At 36.1% G+C, this 18,400-nt stretch overlaps 1 protein-coding gene across 1 annotated transcript; it reads left to right on the forward strand.

Moving 5' to 3' along the window:
- Positions 1 to 900: 900 nt before the first annotated feature.
- On the forward strand, positions 901 to 18,031 carry LOC129001503 (WD repeat and FYVE domain-containing protein 2-like). Its single transcript, XM_054428818.1, has 8 exons — positions 901 to 1,149; positions 8,201 to 8,342; positions 9,059 to 9,264; positions 10,491 to 10,593; positions 11,593 to 11,729; positions 12,038 to 12,143; positions 14,647 to 14,879; positions 16,006 to 18,031. Exons 1-8 carry the CDS (start codon positions 989 to 991, stop codon positions 16,139 to 16,141), a joined length of 1,224 nt encoding a protein of 407 aa, XP_054284793.1. The 5' UTR covers positions 901 to 988; the 3' UTR covers positions 16,142 to 18,031.
- The last annotated feature ends 369 nt before the right edge of the window (positions 18,032 to 18,400 follow it).

The following is an 18,400-nucleotide window of genomic DNA, read 5'->3' on the forward strand; positions in this document are numbered from 1 at the left end:
AAAGGAGATCGCGTGGATATTCTAGGGATATGCCAAAGATATTCCTGTCCCTCGATCAAAAACCCGAACAAAAATTAAATTAATTATTGTAACGGGAATATGCCAGGAATGTCCCAGGGATATTCCTATATCCCATGGGATATAATCCCAGGAATGTCCCAGGTATATTCCTATAACTCATGGGATATTTTGGGACGTTTTGGGAACTCTGTGGGATATCCTGAGGATATTCTGTGCTATGTGGGACCCTCATGGTGGATACTGTTATTTGATTGGCTAATTGAGATAAAGCTCAGTGGATTGACTACACAACCTTTCTACAGCTGGTCCATATATTTTTTATTACATGCACGGCAAACGCCATTTTACAAGAGTGTTGATGAGTTGACATGGATAAGAACTGGTAACAATGTGAAATAGATATAGCGTGAGCAATAATATTAGTATTCACGTATTATATATGTAGATTATTGGATGCTTGAAGCATATTGATGGGATGTTTTCTTCAGCACTCAAAGTCAATGGTTGATGAATTAATTCATTACCCAACAATAATTAATTAATTACCGGTACTGATTGCATTTTTTGATTCAGCGTGAAAAATACTGTAAGTAGACATCTAAAAATTAAATCTTATCCCAATGTAGATACAGTAAATCTTAGCCATTAATTGTAATGATCAAGTCCAAAGATAGAAAATTCGCGTTTACTGTGCAGGGTTTTATAATCAGCGTCAGTGTGTACTTTGCATTCGTAGACCTAACTATTTTCACTCAACTGAAAAATAATCATCTGTTATGTTCTGTTTTGTATTGTCTGTCGTTGTCATCGCTGGCGACAGTTGTTCAGTTTATAGCCCACAGCTCACTCTTCTTCGTTCAATGAAAAGTGGATTTATCTGTGTTGTTGTTTTTCTTTCACATTCTGGAATAGAAGATATCTTTTAGAATAATATTGTTTCAGTAATTGATATTGATATAGTGATAAAATGGCAGCTGAAATAAAACCTGGTTCAGCAAATGCTGGAGATAGATTCAGTACAACGAAAAAACCGGTGCTATTGTCGAAGTTAGAAGGATGCAACGATGATATAAACCAAGCAATTCTCATACCTGGCCAGGATGGGGTGATCAGTGTTTCGGATGATAGGTAAGTTAATATCAGAACTATTGTCATACAACCAAGCTAAAATTTCTATGTAGAGATGGTTTAAGAGCCTGTAACTTTAATAATGCCTAGGTGTGGTGTAATGGGTATCTGGAAGCTTTTCAGGTCTTTGCTTAGTTGGTTCAGATAATAGCCTACCTAAAATGAACATGTATATGATTAACTCTAGCTTAAAGGGTTGTGTCAAGCTTATGGTGCCTAACTTATACCACCCAGTTTTCCTGGACACTCACCTACAAATGCATGTACTTACCTGGGTCCCAAAGAAGGGCAGTAGGAGGGCTGCACTTTACTTTACGTCCTACACTCATTCGAATGAAAATATCGACCGATATATCGATTGTTCGATAAGTTATATCGTTTGGTTAATTAGGTAAGGTTAACCTAACCTAACTAACCAAACGATATATCGAATGAAACAATCGAACAATCGATAGTTTCATTCGAATGAGTGTAGGACGTAAAGTGCAGCCCAGTAGAAGTGTTGGACAGTAAGGTGTATGTGTCGTGAGGGAGCATGGGGCATGTAAGGTCCTATAAAATTAGTAACAAATAAGATTTGTTGTGAGTTTGAACCATCTAAATATTGAAATTCTGAAAAAAACGAATCAATTGTGTTGGATATGTAGGCCTACTAGGTAACTTATGATGTACAGTAATTTATTTGGCCTATGAACAGCTCGTGACACAAGCTGGCACTTGACCGATCGCTACTAGCCTAGTTCTAAATCATTATGTGGCGCAATAAAAGTTGTGTCAACTGTCCTTGTGACCCATGAAGGCTTTCAAGTACACGAAACACGGGGAGTCATCCCTGTGAGTCAGCGGAAATGTTTAAAGTACCTACTTAGTTCGGCCTTTTCTTGTCTCCACACTCCCCATACCTACACTACCCGCACTTTAAGGCCCAAATACCAGTTTACGCGTCTCGACCAGTACCGGTATCTGAAACCGCAAAATGATTATTTTTTGAAATGTCTAGAATCTAGTTATAAAATGAAAGGGTAGCCTAATTTATTTTCCTGTTAAAGGGAACATTCATTATTATTAATCTGATTTCTTTCATATCAATATTTTTGTTTTCCTTTACAATCCATTCTTTCTGTTTTATTTTATTTTATTTCCCAACGGCATAGCCACTTTACAATGAAAAACATTCACAACATAACAACTCACAACAAAATAGTGAACAATAACAATAGTGGTACCGGTAACAATATCAATAGTAACAAAAATATTACCGTAACAATACAAATATTTACAATTTTTAAATAAAGTTGGATGGCAACAAGTAGTGCATGAGTGAGATCAAGAAGAGTAGTTATTTTACAATATCTGTTTTAATATCTTCAAACACATTAAACAATTACAAATTGACTAGAGTTGCCATATCCCCGGAGATTACCGGATTTTGACGTTCAAAATTTAGCTCCTGCAAAAAGTGAGAAATCTCATCTTTTTTACTCTCTATTAAAATAATTGTATAGGCTAACATCACTTTTGGAATAGGCTAAAATAAATGTTTGTGTTTGCAAATATTGTAGTGCAATGACTGTAAAATGCAACTCTTGTACTCTCTACTAAAGTTTTTTTTCTGTTTTAATCTGACACATACTTTCTCCCATTAGCTTGTCAACAACCTTTAACTTATCATGGGTAAGTGATGAGAGTAACTATGATATTTAATAGGTAAAATCACAAAAGTTTCATTAACTTTTGAACAGTAATCTACGACAGCCCTGAAGGGACATTCAGTTTCTTTCTGTTTTTCATTCAATTCGACTTTTACCTCAAAGTAATTCGATGACTTTATTCTCGAAGTTCTTCATTTTTCTCGAAGTACCTCGACTTTATCCTCAAAGTGCTTATTATACCCTAGTTTGTTATAATTTTACTGCAACCACATAATTTTACTGCAACCACAACCACAACTAACTGTTGATGTTGGGTGTTTCTTTTAAATATACCATATTAATTTATTAAATAAGTTAAATGTAATTTAATTGCCTTCGATTTTTTAATCAGAATTGGCAGATAGAAAGTGTTTTTTAGCACACTTCATGGAATATGACATTAATGAACTGATATGGAACAATATTTTAGTTTATGCCTTCAGCCTGAAATACTTGCAATTCTTTTATTGAAGCACTAGCTGTACTCGCAGGCTTTGCCCCGTTTAACTTCATAAGTATTCGCATGGCTCAATCACGTCCTGGTTGAAGTTTGTTTGCTACGCTCACTCACCTGTAGGTTGGAGCTCGTTTGCTGCGCTCACTTGCCTTCAGGCTATCTCGTTCGCTACGCTAACTCGCCTCCAGGTTGAAGTTCTTTCGCTACGCTCACTCACCTTATGGTTGCAAATTAGCTGTTGTCATAAATTTAAAAAAAAATAATAGTGCTGCACCCTGTCGGTAGGCTAATCCTTGTAACTTTAATGCTATTGAACATCATAGAACAGAACCAACTTGATTAATTGAAACAGCTGTTAAGATTCATTAATTCCTTTTAAATATGAAAGATCATAAGGTTAACATGGGAAACTCCAGAGCCACTGGGGCGGAGCCCGAAAGCCCGATCATTATGGCTCATGGAGGAAATGTAATGAAATTAATTTGTTAGCTGTAATTTAGCATAATGACGCCATTTGATGTATACCACTGTATATTATATGAATAAAGACATTTTCAATTCAATTCAATTCAATCAGAATAAAAACTACTTAGTTCTCCTATTTAATGCCCAAAGAATCGGTGTACCGAATTTCAGCATCCTAGGTAAATGGGAAGTGGGAGAATTAGTGTGGAGTGAGTGAGTGAGTCAGTCAGTCAGCCAGTGAGGGCTTTGCCTTTTATATATATAGATAACATTTTCATAAGTGAGCGGACACTTGAAAAATTGACATTGACAGAAACCGAGAGAATTAAGTTGTGTGTGTTGAAGTTAGACTGCTTCGAGAATAAAGTCGAAGTAGTTTGAGAATAAAGTCGAAGTGAATGATAAACAAAAAGAAGCTGAATGTCCCTTAAGGGCCGTCGTAGTAATTTTAACAGGAATGAAGGGATGCACTATTTTGTTTAGAATTATAAGGACCATAACAGAAGAATTTCAACCAGAATCGGTTTTTTTTAAATCGATTTTTCCTTTTTTTGAATGGGTTTTTATGGGGAAATAACATAAGTTACAATACATTTTGAACTACCGGTACCTATAACTTTTACAGCAATGAGGGGTTGCACTATGTTGTTTGGAATTTTAAGGATTATCACATAGGCTACTAATTTTAATCAAAACCGGTTTCTTTTGAAAAGACAATTTTCTCTTATTTTATGGGGTTTTTATGGGAAAATAACATCATTTACAATAACTTTTGAACCGTAATTTTTACAGAAATGGGAGTTCTACCATTTTGTTCAGAATTTAAAGGGCTATAACATAGCCTACTAAATGTTCATCAAAATCGCTCTGGCCATTTTTGAGAAAATTCTATTTTCCATTATTTTATGGTTTTTTATGGGTCAGTCAACATTAAAAATTAAAACTTCAAAAAATAAAAATAAAACGCCTGGAGATTAGTACCTACATACCAAATTTTATCAAAATCGGACCACAGGTGTAGTCTGTAGCTCTGTACACAACCACACACAGACACAAGGACATCACTTTGAAAACCACTTCTTTGGGTACAGGGGGACCCAAAACGGATGTGTATCCACTCAAAACTCAAACTCGAAATTTTGACGTAAACAATACTATCACCATATATTGGCCTACTATGGTATAGGGGGGGAAAGTAAAAATTTGTTTGTTATGTATTCATTCATCAAAACCCCTTAAAAATGTCAATGTTCTGGATAATTTGACAACCCCCAAAATCGACAACCTCAGGGCTGTCACATCGATGTATAATAACTCTACTGGATAGCGTGCTGTGTGGTGGAAAAACAGTCCGTGCCCGCCAATCGAATTGGCGGGATACCGAGGCGGACGGGCCGAATGAACCTCTCTGTTTTACACAAACATACATTCACTCAACCTGCTCTGCTACACTTATTTGTTAACATAAAAATTTCAAATTGATATATTATTTTTCTGGAAAAACCAGTGCTCATTACTATGTAGCTAGTTTTTACCTTAACATATTCTTTATAATTTATCTAGGCAAATTAAAACAGATGATTGTTTTTTAACACCATTAAAAACATGAAAAATGTAGTAAGCGAGGAACTTTTTTCTTTTTTGGTCAGGAAAAAAATTCCTGCGGCAAAGTTTTAGATCAAAGAATGAATTTTTTTTTTATTTGAAGCTTTTTTGATACGGAGCCTGCTTGTATCATTTTTAAGCGATTAAAAATAGGCATAAAATCGCTTGGCGCGGCATTGGCGCTAGGAGCTCGGCCGGCTCAGCATCAGTTTACAGGATATAGAAACTGAGTTTCTTGCATTTAATTATCATTATATTACATCAAATATGTCATTACATTACGAAGAATGGTAACTAAATTTACAGGCGTATTTTATGCATTTTAATGCTTACCGGTAGTCTAAAGTTAACAAAATTCTTTGAATCAAAGAATAAATGTGCTATTACACAGTAGTATTTTAATACCTAAGAAAATATTTTGTTATTATTTTACTTCAGTGAGAATAATGAATACATTTGAGATATTGGCATTAAATATTATATACTTATTTTATTTAGCAACATAATATGTTTTCCAAACACGTTAATCACAGTATGACAAAGAAACAGACTATAATATAAACAAAATATATATTCTTAAATGATGCAAAGTCTCTCAATAATAATTGGGCCTCACCGAAGCAAATGATGACATGCATATGTGATCAAATGATTATTGTGATATACTTTGCTCTGGTTAATGTTCAAATATAAATAAATCTAACTCTTTTATATCACCACTACGTTTCTTATGAGATTTACTTTTGACTTAAAAATTAATTATATCTGCTTATAAAACCTCCTTAAGTTCGTTACAATCAATTATACTCGGAATATTTCCACAAAACTAACATAGCAATAAAAGGCAAGAGCGGGCGCGTTGCTTGGCACTAGGGTGAGTCATGCCTTTATCCCCACTCCTCGCGGACAGAGCGAGGTAGCGACGGAGGGAGTTATTATACATCAATGGGTTGTTACAGGGTTCACAAATAATTGTTGAAAATTAGTGAGATTTTACTGTAGGCCTACCGGTTGTTAAGAAACAATCACAATAAGGGCTAGGAGTTGTGATATCATTTTTGGCAAAATTCGATGTTTGAAAGAAAAGAAAAAATACCATTCAATAACTTATATTCTTAATTTATAATCTGTCCCAAGTAGCCTTAGGTCCCCCCTCCCCCTCCAACTCTGTGCCCCAGTTCGGTTAATTCAAAATATGGGAACCCCTAGAAAGTGTCTTCGGGAAGGTGAATTTTCTTTAGTACAGTAGGCTACATGAGAGAACAATGTCTCTCAAAGACAAAATGTTCCATGACTTATATAACTGGCAACCTGTTTTTATTATTGTTCTACACACATCTCACTATCAAAGTTGGTTGTCAAAGTTAGCCTCCAACCAATATTGTTGGTTGTCAATATTTATTGTTGGTTATTCACTTTTTTATCGCAAGACACCATTGCTGTTAATGCTGAACGGAACACAATTTATAAACAAATCTCACTTGATTGCTTTTGCTTTTAGATACTCTTGGCCTTAATTTTTTTCCAAGGCAAGTAATGCTTACAGTAAAAAATCACAGTTTTTTTGTGTTTTCTGTCAAAGTGGGCACTCTGATTAGAGAGAGCTTCTTATATTCAATATTGCTAAATATTTTTTTGTCTCAGCAGCCTACAGAATGACCTAGTAATTTATCATTATTTTAAAGTATCACTTCCCATATAACTTAAATAGGCTTCGCCCAGTTTATAATGAATTGTTGCATATTTCTTTACTGTAATAGATGAGACATTGCCACCATTCAATTCCAGCGCTTTCTCAATCTAGCCAGCACACCACACTTTTATAAATTGCAAACAAACTTGATAGTCTAAATTTTGTACAGCATATCAATGAAAAAAAAAACTCAAATAGCCGTTAGTAAAAAACCAGTGAAAACTAATTTTAAAAAATTATTAGATACATCCTGTATTCTTCAAAACTAGAAAACAAAGTAGGCCTACAGTTTACTTTTATTCATTCCCATTCTTAAATTTTGCTTGTTTATTAGCCTAATATTTTTCTATTTTTAAAATTTAAATTTTTGAGAAGAATAAGAGAACAATGTTTTATCAGTTAAAAAAAGTTATGAAAATGAAATAATGATTTTCAAAAATATAATTTAATTCTTTTGTTTTCTTAAATGTTGAACTTGAGTGTCAAGATGGTCTAAAGCGTTATTCAACAGCTAAATAACCCTGCAAGCCCTACAAGTGGCTAAAGCGGTTGCAGGGCTTACAATTTCCTATAATGAAACATGGATCATAGTTTACATCTGGTTAAAGTTAAACCTGTAATCACTGGTAAAATCTGATTTTAATGTTTTATTGTAGTATGAATAGACTCTGGATTGCGAAGAAAATAGTGGTTTAAATACCTGGTTCTAGCAATGTTTTATATTAACGACCTGATAGGCAAATTACAGAAGTTAACTTATTATCTCCTAGCGTTTTTTCATGTTTTGGAAAATTTTGATATTTAAGCTGATTTCCCCATAAAAATCATAAAAATCCCCATAACAGCTCTAACAGCAGCTCTAAACAGCTCTAGATTCTGTTTCAAATCTAGTATTTTATCATAGTCTTTCTATCTATAAAAAAATTTTACAACCACCATTGCTGTAAAAATTGGGGTTCAAAAGTGTTTGCAATTTTTGTAATTTTCCCCCTAAAATATCATAATTACACCCATAAGGGCTGTTGACAAGCTAATGGAAGAAAGTATGTCAGATTGCTGATAGTTATCGTTTATTTCTATTTCTTTAGTGCCATTTGATGTCCTTTGCTGTTTGGTTTGCTAACACTGCCGCTATTGCAGGACTGTACGGGTGTGGTTGAAGAGGGACTCGGGACAGTATTGGCCCAGTATCTGCGCTTACATGCCTGTGGCAGCTACTTGCGTCTTCTACTGCCCTGAGACTAGACAGATGTTCGTTGGGCAAGACAATGGCACAATCACTGTAAGTGGATCTAACCTACCATAATTAGCCAGTTTGAACAATTTTAGACAAGATGAGCAATATGACACATTAGGCTATCTTACCCCAGTCCGTGGTCAGAAACTTCTATCAACAAGGTGTTAACTAGTTTCGCTGCAAGCGCAACATTGTCAAAGCTTGGAACAAAACTAGTCAGGACCTCGATTCAAATTTTCAAGCAGATTTTTAAGTCGGCATATTGATGGTAAAATTGTAATGATCGTGGTTGACGTTTATGAAGCTACGGTCGTAAAAGATTTTGGAGTTATGGCCACAATCACAAAAATCGAAACAATGTTCCAGTGTATGGGGTAGATGAAAATGTCACCAAAACCACACTAGACGATGACAACCTGCTTTGTGCAACATTTTAGTGTATTGAAACAATGGAGACATTTTACTACCTCGGCTAACGTTTGCATTTATAATAACCTTTACCGATATTTATGGTGTTGCTATGTTCACCACCATTCATGTAAATGTCGTTATCTTCAATGTTTTATACAACATCATCCCGAAAATTGCCAATGTTTACTGCGACTTGCTTGCAAAATATCGGCTAACTCATGTGAGTTAGGAAGGGAGTTCAATATTGGTGTTCAAGCTTTTGTTCACACCAACTGGCCGAGTGAGTCAATGTGAACAGAATGTCTGCATGGAGCACCTTTAAATAGTTTTTAACTGTTCTATATTTTCAGCAATATTTGCTGGAGGAGGACTTAAACCGGATGTCGTCAGTGAGAGATGTACTGGCTCACCAAGGCCGAGTGACTGCAGTACACTACGCTCTCACCCTAGAGTGGGTGTTGAGCATCAGTAGGGACAAGATGTTCCAGTTCCATTGTTCTGAGACTGGCAGACAACTCGGCAACTTCATCAGCAACGCTTGGTGCACAGCCCTTGTGTATCCTTTACAACATGTTATGTTTTTAGCGAACTTCCCAGGTTGGGAATAAGCTATTACTGTACGTCTCATATTAAGGCCAAAAACACATTCCGTTTCATATTCATATTTATATATTTTTGTAAATTTAAACTCAGTCAAAATTTTTATTAAAGGTTGGATCAAAACCTCGTCTTGCTTTATGAAACCCTAACCTGCTAAAAGTGCATGCAAAGAGGAAGGAACATTTACAACTAATCAAAGAACTCCAGAAAGAAAAGAGTTATGGCTGTTGGTAGCAAAAACAAGGTGATATTTTTCCTGTACAAGGGAGCTTCTCCAGTGGTAGGCTGTAATTAAAAAAATTTACTTCCTAGATAAAAAGCCCTACAATTTTTCTCTAAAGAAGTCCTCTTGCTGGGGCAAAATAGCAAGTTTGTGTTGTGAACTTCTTATTTGTTATCAACTGCCTGAAACCTTTCTGAAACTCTTTTCAGTGAGTTTGTTGTGTACCCATTCATTCCTTCATAATGATACGAGTCGAGTGTTGTTTAGAAAATGAAACAGAAAAATTATGCTGTTGGAAAGTATTGTCAATCAATAGCCCCATGACTAACTCAAATGACAGGAGGACAGCAGCTAGCTTACCTAGAAGAAGTGTAGGAAGGCCATAGAAGTACAGAAGAGACACTGTGCACACAATATTTCGTCCCCTGAGGAACTTAGTGTAGAGAAAGTGGTAGAGATTACAAACCATATTACAACCACCATACAAACTCTACCACTTTCTCTACACTTTGAAAAAGTCCATCAGGGGACAAAACATTGTGTGCACAGTATCTCTTCTGTATGTCCTATGGCCTACCTACAACAACCACTACCTAGGTAAGCTGGCCACTATCCTCCTTCCTCTACAATTCAAAATCCTGGAATCGAGCCTTTCATTGAACAAAACTAAGTCAAGTAACAATCATTTTTAGGATCGAAGCAACAGCTTAAGCATTTAAAGGAATTGTGAGTCCATAAAGTGTAAATTGTAATGACTTAGGGTTGATAACTATGCATATTTTGATTACTGATTTTGCCAGAAATTAGCGGGCTATGTTGTTGTGTTTCCTACTAAAACATTCTTAAGCTTTTGTAATATGATCTAAGAGTATATAATTTACTAAGACAACTTTGTATTCTTACAAGAGATAAGAGATTTGTAAATCAACCTGTTTCTATTTCCCTTAACACTTTCTCAGTTTTGACGCTCCATCAAAGCACGCATTCGTAGGAGACTACAGTGGAGTTATCACAATGCTGAAACTGAGCAATGCCGGTTGTCAAATCATCACCTCCCTTAAAGTGAGTTAGATGATCAAGTTTTCTTAGTTTATGAACTGTTAAATTTGTTTAAAGAATTATTGTGGACACTTTCCATCTGAATCTGACCCTGCCAATGTGGGGAGTAACCTTGAACATGTCAAGATTAGTACACAGTAATCTTATTCTAGAAACAGAAAGTTTTACATACCTCTTTCAGGAATTATTTAGCAAGGGATTTGAAATTGTTATTGTAATAGTGTGTTAGTTAGAATTACTCTTATTAGTACTGGATTTGGTTCTCATCATAAGTAACTTGTTTCTATAACAAGAAGCAGCCATCAGACACTAAGTAATCTTGGGTACAGTGTAACCTCGATAACAAGACTTTCACAGGTATTATTAAATACGAATTTTGATCAAGGTTGACATCTAATCAAGTAATAATAGGTTACATACCTTAGTCCATCTTCAGTTAGTCTAGTAATGACTAGTTTCGGGTCAAAGACCCACGATCAAATCCTTGTCAACATCAAATTGGAGTTAGTCATAAATCCGACGGAAGTCTTCATCAACACGTAAATACAGTTAAACACATTAAGTTCTCAATTAAAAACACAATTTAAATACATTTAAAGATGATAGGCCGGCCACATTGATACACGGGACAAACCGACACAGGTAACATGGCGGACATGACTTGATTATAGATTATCTAGATATGTTTAGCCAATTTGTACGTTATTCTACGATCTACACTACATGACAACTAGTCATGCCTGCTGAAAATCAAACAAAAAAGAAAGAGATTATGTTGTTGAGATTATGTTTGGTCTCTAAGGTTTTGTATTGTTAATTATTGTACTAGGCCTGGTAGTCCACATGTCCAAGACATGGGCCCATATTGCAGAAACATTCTAGGGTGTACGGCAACTAGTCAAGCCTACAGACAAGCACAAAGAAAGAAAGAGATTATGTGTGGTGTTCGTGGATTTGTACTCCTGGTAATCAACACATCTAAGACATTGTTCTGTGTTGTAGGGACACACTGGCAGTATCCGTACTCTAGCCTGGGACCCTCAGAGACAAAGACTTTACTCGGGCAGCTTTGACCAGATTGTCATCTGTTGGGACATCGGAGGCCAGCAAGGCAATGCTTATGAGCTCCAGGGGCATCAGTACGTTAAACCATTCACTTTGGATACTAATGGAAATTGGCCAGCTGTAGTCATTGTTTTTCTTAGCAATTGTTATACCAAGAGTACTTGCTTAGAGCGTATGTTAGAGGAGACTAGAAATAACATTTTCTCTAAGTTTTATTTTCTTCCCCTATACATAGTATAGGGGGAAGTATTATAAAGTGATGTGTAACACGGGAGGGTGAGAGAAATTCAATGGGACTAATTAAAAAAATATATAAATTATCAATCAAAATCCGGATTAAATATTATGTTTGGTGATTTTTATAAATTTTATTTTTTTGCAGCAATAAAGTGACAGCCCTCAACTATTGTCCCTTGAAGCAACAGCTGATTTCTGGAGGAGAAGACTGTACTTTGGTGTTTTGGGATATGACAGCTGAGAGGAAAGAGGTACTGCATATTTAAGCTGTAATATACAGGGTGTCCCGGAACTCTCTACCAATATTTTAGGGCATTGTTCCTGGGAAGAAACGTATCCAAATATCATATTTAAATAGTCCGGAAGTCCTTAGTTACTCACACAGCCGCCATTTTGTTTTGTTCACTTATTAATTTTTTTTACTGTTAAAAAATTTTTTTAGTCTAGCAGCAAACTGTAATATTTTAAGTGCAATATCACTAACGGCCGGCTAAAAATTAAATAATATTTTGTTCAAGAGGTAGGTTATCGATTAAAAAATAGTACAGTTGGCTCTCGATAGTCCGACACTTAACAGTCCGACACGCTCGGTAGTCCGACGCTGCGGCAAACTACAGTACAGCTGTACTGTAGGAGTCACCGGGGTCATTTGTCTAGACTGACATCGGTTTGGGCTTCTCATGTGTTTCCGGTAGCTGGTTCCAGTGTTCAGTAGCGAAGTGACTCGTGCATACGTACTGTACTTTTGGTGATCAAATGACAGTTTACCTTCAGTGTTTTAGTGTTAGAGTTTTGTTAAGTGTTGTGTGATGGCGAGCACAAGTGGAACCAATAAACGTAAGCATAAAACATTAACTCTTCCCGAAAAATGGGAAATTATTAAGAGGTATGACCGTGGTGAAACTCCCACGGCTATTTCTAAGGTTTATGACATCGGGCGACCTACCGTTTATGACATTGTGAAAAATAGGGAAAAATAGAACATTTTATAAAATGTGTTGAAAACGATTCTAAGAGAAAAACACTTAAAATGAGCGAATATCCCCAAATTGAGGAAGCTCTTTATGCGTGGTTTAAACAGCAAAGAAACAGACATGCCCCGATTTATGGGGACATTTTAAAAGAGAAAGCACGGTTTTTTTATCGTGAAATCATTAAAAAAGATGATTTTCGTGCCAGCGATGGCTGGTTTGAAAATTTCAAAAAGAAAATGTTTGGCCAGAAAACCCACTCCTCTAAAATAAAGACGATGGAAATGACAATGGTCAAGATGACAACGGAGTTGTGGAGGATACACTAACACTTTGCGATGATATTAACGTTTCGCAAGAATCTTCAGAAGACCTAAGAAGATGGGTATTAGACGACAACCTGTGTGCTGACCTAACAGATGAAGATATAGTACAGGAAGTCATATCTAATGAACAAGACGACACAATTGAGGAGGCCGTGGAGGCAAAATACACGATTAGCTGTGACGAAGCTATGTTGGCTGCAAACACTTTGATTCGCTGGTGTGAAGAGCGTGGACTTGACTTGAACAACGTGTTAGGGCCGGCGCGCACTATCCCGACCACGACCACGACCACGACTCCGACTGGTCGGATACGACCAGTTTTATAATAGGAATAAATGGAACAGCACGCACTGGTCGACTGGTCGGGCCCTGGTCGCACGACCAAAATTTTCCAGTTTGGTCGGGCCCGACCCGCTGGTCGTTGCAGCCAAAAATAGCACACAATGTAATGGGACGACGCGCACTACCCCCGACTTGCCTCCGACCCGACCAGTACACAACTCAATCCCCAGTATTCCTAGACCAATCAAACGGTGAGCACTTGCTTTCAGTGCCGGTCTGTGAAGTGACTCATTTGGTAAAATGTCGCAGGATTTTGACAATTTTGAAACTTATCTTCATATTGACGTAGCTCTTCATAAAATGTTGCAAAATGCCCTTTCAGACCTGACAGTTAACATTGGATGTACCCAGTATCGTGTCTTCTTCCGCTTAACGTACTTACAATACAAATGCACAATATCAACTACTTCTTCAACAATCATCTTGACACTGAAGTTTGTAAAACATTGTTGCCTTGGTCGGGTCGTGGTCGGGTCGTGCTCTGGTCGCATGGTGAATGACAACCACTGGTCGGGCGTTTGGTCGTGGTCGTGGTCGTGGTCGTGGTCGGGATAGTGCGCGCCCGGCCTTAATGTTGAGACACATTCAAGAAAATGCAATGACAGACTGTTTGCGTAAAAAGAAACAAAAGACTATCACAGATTTTTTCAACCCGTAAATGTGTAGGCCTACACCGTAGTTACAGTACAGTAATTACAGTATTGTAATGTATTTAGAAAAAACGGAGCACTACATTGTATTTTAGTTTTGATTTGTACTGTACTGTTTTTTGTATTTTTATATGCAATAAATCTTTCTTTTTTGTAATATGTAATGCCTATGTTGATTAGTTTATACCTATAACAGTTAAATAGTACGTGATATGTATTAAAAACTGGTTTTTCTTAACGTATGCAGTTAAATTCAGTGAAATTAAGCTAACCTTTGGTAGTCCAACGTTTTTGGTAATCCGACACCCCCCCGGTCCCGTAACTGTCGGATTATCGAGAGCCAACTGTATCTTTGATTATAGGAAAAATGAATTCGATCACCATTACTGTATCAACCTAGTAATGTTTAACCTAGTAGTAGCTAAGCTTTTGATCTTGTTTAACAAAGCTATTTTCATCCCGTAGACACCAGAGTGGGTGGAGTCGGATACATGTCAGCTGTGTGGACGACCCTTTTTTTGGAACATCCGGGCCATGATGGACCAGAAGCAGCTGGGGTTCCGACAACATCACTGTCGGGCGTGTGGTCGCGCAGTGTGTGACAGATGCTCTAGTCGCGCAGTGACTATACCTACCATGGGCTTTGAGCTGCCTGTCCGTGTGTGTGACCCTTGCCACATACAGCTACGTGACGCTGAGTGAGTGTGATTTTAGTTTAAATAATTTTAAACTTATGCTAAAATTGGCCTATTTAAAATTAGAATAGCCTAGGTTAACATCTTTACCCGTCTTCACAGTTCTAACAGTCGATGATGAATATGTACATTTCAAAGCTTCATCATCAGGTTGGGATACAAAAGTTTTATTCCTCTAGGACACGCCAAAACAGCGCGAGGTTTTAGGACAATTGGGCTCAGTTCTAGACGTTAAAATGGCTTTATAAAGTCACCAAACGGCTTAGGAGATATGGCTTTGTAGTCTAAAGTAGGCATATGTTTTGAAATTCAAAAATGCAAGTTCGTCACAGTTTACTTTTTAAAATGTCTACTTGCCGATGACAAAGACAAATAACAGGTGAAATGGGAGGTTTATGTACAGTAGGGCACAGATAAAGAAATTAATAATGGCTTTGGAAAGTCAGTAAACAGCTTTTAGCAAGATATGGCCGTAGCCTACAATATGTTTTGAGATTATGAATGCAATCGTCATAGTTAGTTTTAAAAATAAATGTCTACTTATTCATGACAAATAAATGGGGAAATGGGAGGTTTTGCACACAGTTCTAGACATTAAAAATTGCTTTAGAAAGTCACCAAACGGCTTTTAGGAGGATATGACCGTAGGCTACAGTGTGTTTTGAAATCCATTAATGCAATCATCATAGTTTAATTTTTTAAATGTCTACTTGCTCATGACAAACAGGTGAAATGGAAGTTTATGGGCAATTGGGACCAGTTGTAGGTGTTAAAAATGGCTTTATAAAGTCACCAAATGGCTTCGAAAACTCCAAATTTTCCCTGACTCCCGAACCCCCCTGCTTTATTAGGGGGTGATCCACACCCCCCAAGCCCCCCGGTGGCCCCCTCCTTGACAAGGTCCTAGAACCGCCACTGTATGTATGTATGGGTTTAATCTATTTGCTCTCTAAGCTTTAATCTTTTTGAGCTGATCTTAACACAACTATCCAGCACATTTATTGAAACCAACTGACACATATATTTAATTTATACACATAACTGACTGATCGGTTAAAATATTCTCACAAATTCACTTCTTTGTTTGACTACAAGATAGCTGATATTCAACCCAGTTTTCTGTTTGCAGCCGCACTCCTCTAGCTACCTTCCACGACACTAAGCACTGCATCGTCTCCATGGACCTGGACGAGCCTAGGAAACGGCTGTTGACAGTTGGACAGGACAAACTCATCAAGTTGTGGGACGTGTCTGCCCTTCTGTAGCCAAACTCAGTCCCCGGACATAGCGCTTCTACCACAGTAATGTAATGCTCATGTGTAATCCGTGGGTCGATGTTCCGATATATTTAACGTTTGCCCGTTAACCCCAGTCATGACGGAGCGTTTTGTTGAGCGATTCGATGAATGATATTTTTCTAACGTCTACGTTCAAGGTTATTCTTGATTTCCAGTGTATATTTTGACGGTCAAACCTTGTAAATATTTTATCGTAAGATTAAAACGAGTAAAAATATGGCTAGATGTAATGTGCTAAGGATGTACTATATTAATGAATTTTTTTTTGGTAGTCTATGGTAAATAATTAGTTTTACTTATATATTATTTTCAAGACTTATTAGATAGAGGTATTTAGGGATTATAATAACTGAGTAATCGTAAACACTTGTAACAATGCATGATTCTGGGATTTGTTGAACAAATTTGGAACTGTGATAGTGATATTTGAATAATAATTGTATTGGATTAAATTTGGATCAGGACACTGAATGCACAATGTGTTAGGGAATTTCCAGATACCAGTGTTTTATTTGAAAATAGACCAGAAATTGAGACAGTAGTTGTACATCCCAATAGTTTCATTAGGATGATTTGGTATCACTACATAGTGAGGTGATGTAATTGAATCTTGATACTTATAAATCGTAGCTAAATTCAGTTACCAATCTGGCATAAATCAAAATAGTCGTACATTTTCAGCCTGAAGTCAGTATAGACAAATACAGTTTGCTGTCACCAGTTAAACAAATTTGTTAATGCACCTCGCTACTTTTCGATTGAGCTCGTTAATTTGTTTCTAGAATTTTAACTCTTTTACGAGTTCAAAGTTTTAGTAGTAGTGTAAACAGTAAAACAGTAAGTTAGTGGATAAGAGAGAGTTAAAAAAAGAGTTAGTTCTTGTAGTCTTCTTGTACGATTAAATCTAAGAGACAGGAAAGTCATAATGATGTTATTTGGTCCATGATCACTTCTTGAAAATTAAAATGGTATAAGATTACCTGTTTCTGTCTGTGAATACAAATTAGGACAGGAAAGTACTTCTCAAAATGATGTCTTTCTGAAAACATGCAACATTTTCAAACACTGCAATGAGTTCAGATTCACAAGCTGTTTTCCGATGAGAAAAATTGTAATACAACATTTTGGTTATAGTCAAAAATGATTTTAGGTTGGAGTCAGTTAATTTATTGAACTAAGTCCTGGGACCCAAACAAATTTTTAGATAAAGATTTTAAAATAATTTAAGATAAACAATATTCCAACTAATTATTATATGCCCCTCTATTGTATTAGCAAAACAAAATGTCAATCAATATAATCTAGAAAAGAAATCGAATAGATCAATGAAAGATAAACTTGACGATGACTTATGATAACTTGAGTAGGTGGTAAAAATTATTGTCTTAAAGAGTTTAGTTGGTTTGGTAATAACGATTGTGATCTTCCGAGACTTTGAGTTTGCTTCAATCCAGCCCATACCTTCATTGCTCTCCAATCTCAGCAGGATAGTCTAATCCTTCACCGGGACCAGATTAAATAAGAACTCTTAAAATATTAAACCCAGTAGGCTTATTTAGATTCCCTCAATTTTTCAACGAAACTCTCAGGTTTATGCTGATTTTTGTGTTGCTTTGGTGTTAAAAATAATTGTTTTGAAGCACTTACGTTATTAATTCTGACACAGAATGTTTTTCTTCTGGTTTAGGTAGGTTACAAAATCGCCCTGCTTTCGTCCAATAACCTTGTTGTGTTATGCAATTATTGATGTTTATCAAATGTTTATTTACCATTAAATAGTTATAGTTTTATAAATATTGTTAATATTCGTATAATCATTTTAATTAAATAGAAATAAACTGATGTTATTTATTTAGCTCTGATTGTTTTATTTAAAAATGACCTTTGTGGTATTTATTACAGCATTAACAATGCAATCATGGCATAATTAACTATGTGCAATCAGTTTATTATGCTATCTCCAACAAAAGGCCGAGTAACCATAAAGGTTTTTGACCATTCCCTTACAAAAGATGTAAAAAATTCTGATTTCTTGAATCAACACTTAAAACATATATTTACGCTTATAATGTTACTCACAAGACGGTTAATATACAAAAAAGATGGTAAGACTTTTATTTACTTTCCGTAAATTTAATAACACGTACAATGCTGATCAAGAAGTTATTTATACTTCTTTATGTCCTGGTAAAAACAAAAGAGTTAGTCTATTTGCTTGTACAAAAA

This window comes from Macrosteles quadrilineatus, unplaced genomic scaffold (assembly GCF_028750875.1).
Source record: "Macrosteles quadrilineatus isolate MER2022 unplaced genomic scaffold, UCM_ALF_1.0 Scaffold_8__2_contigs__length_117827958, whole genome shotgun sequence".
NCBI lineage: Eukaryota > Metazoa > Arthropoda > Insecta > Hemiptera > Cicadellidae > Macrosteles > Macrosteles quadrilineatus.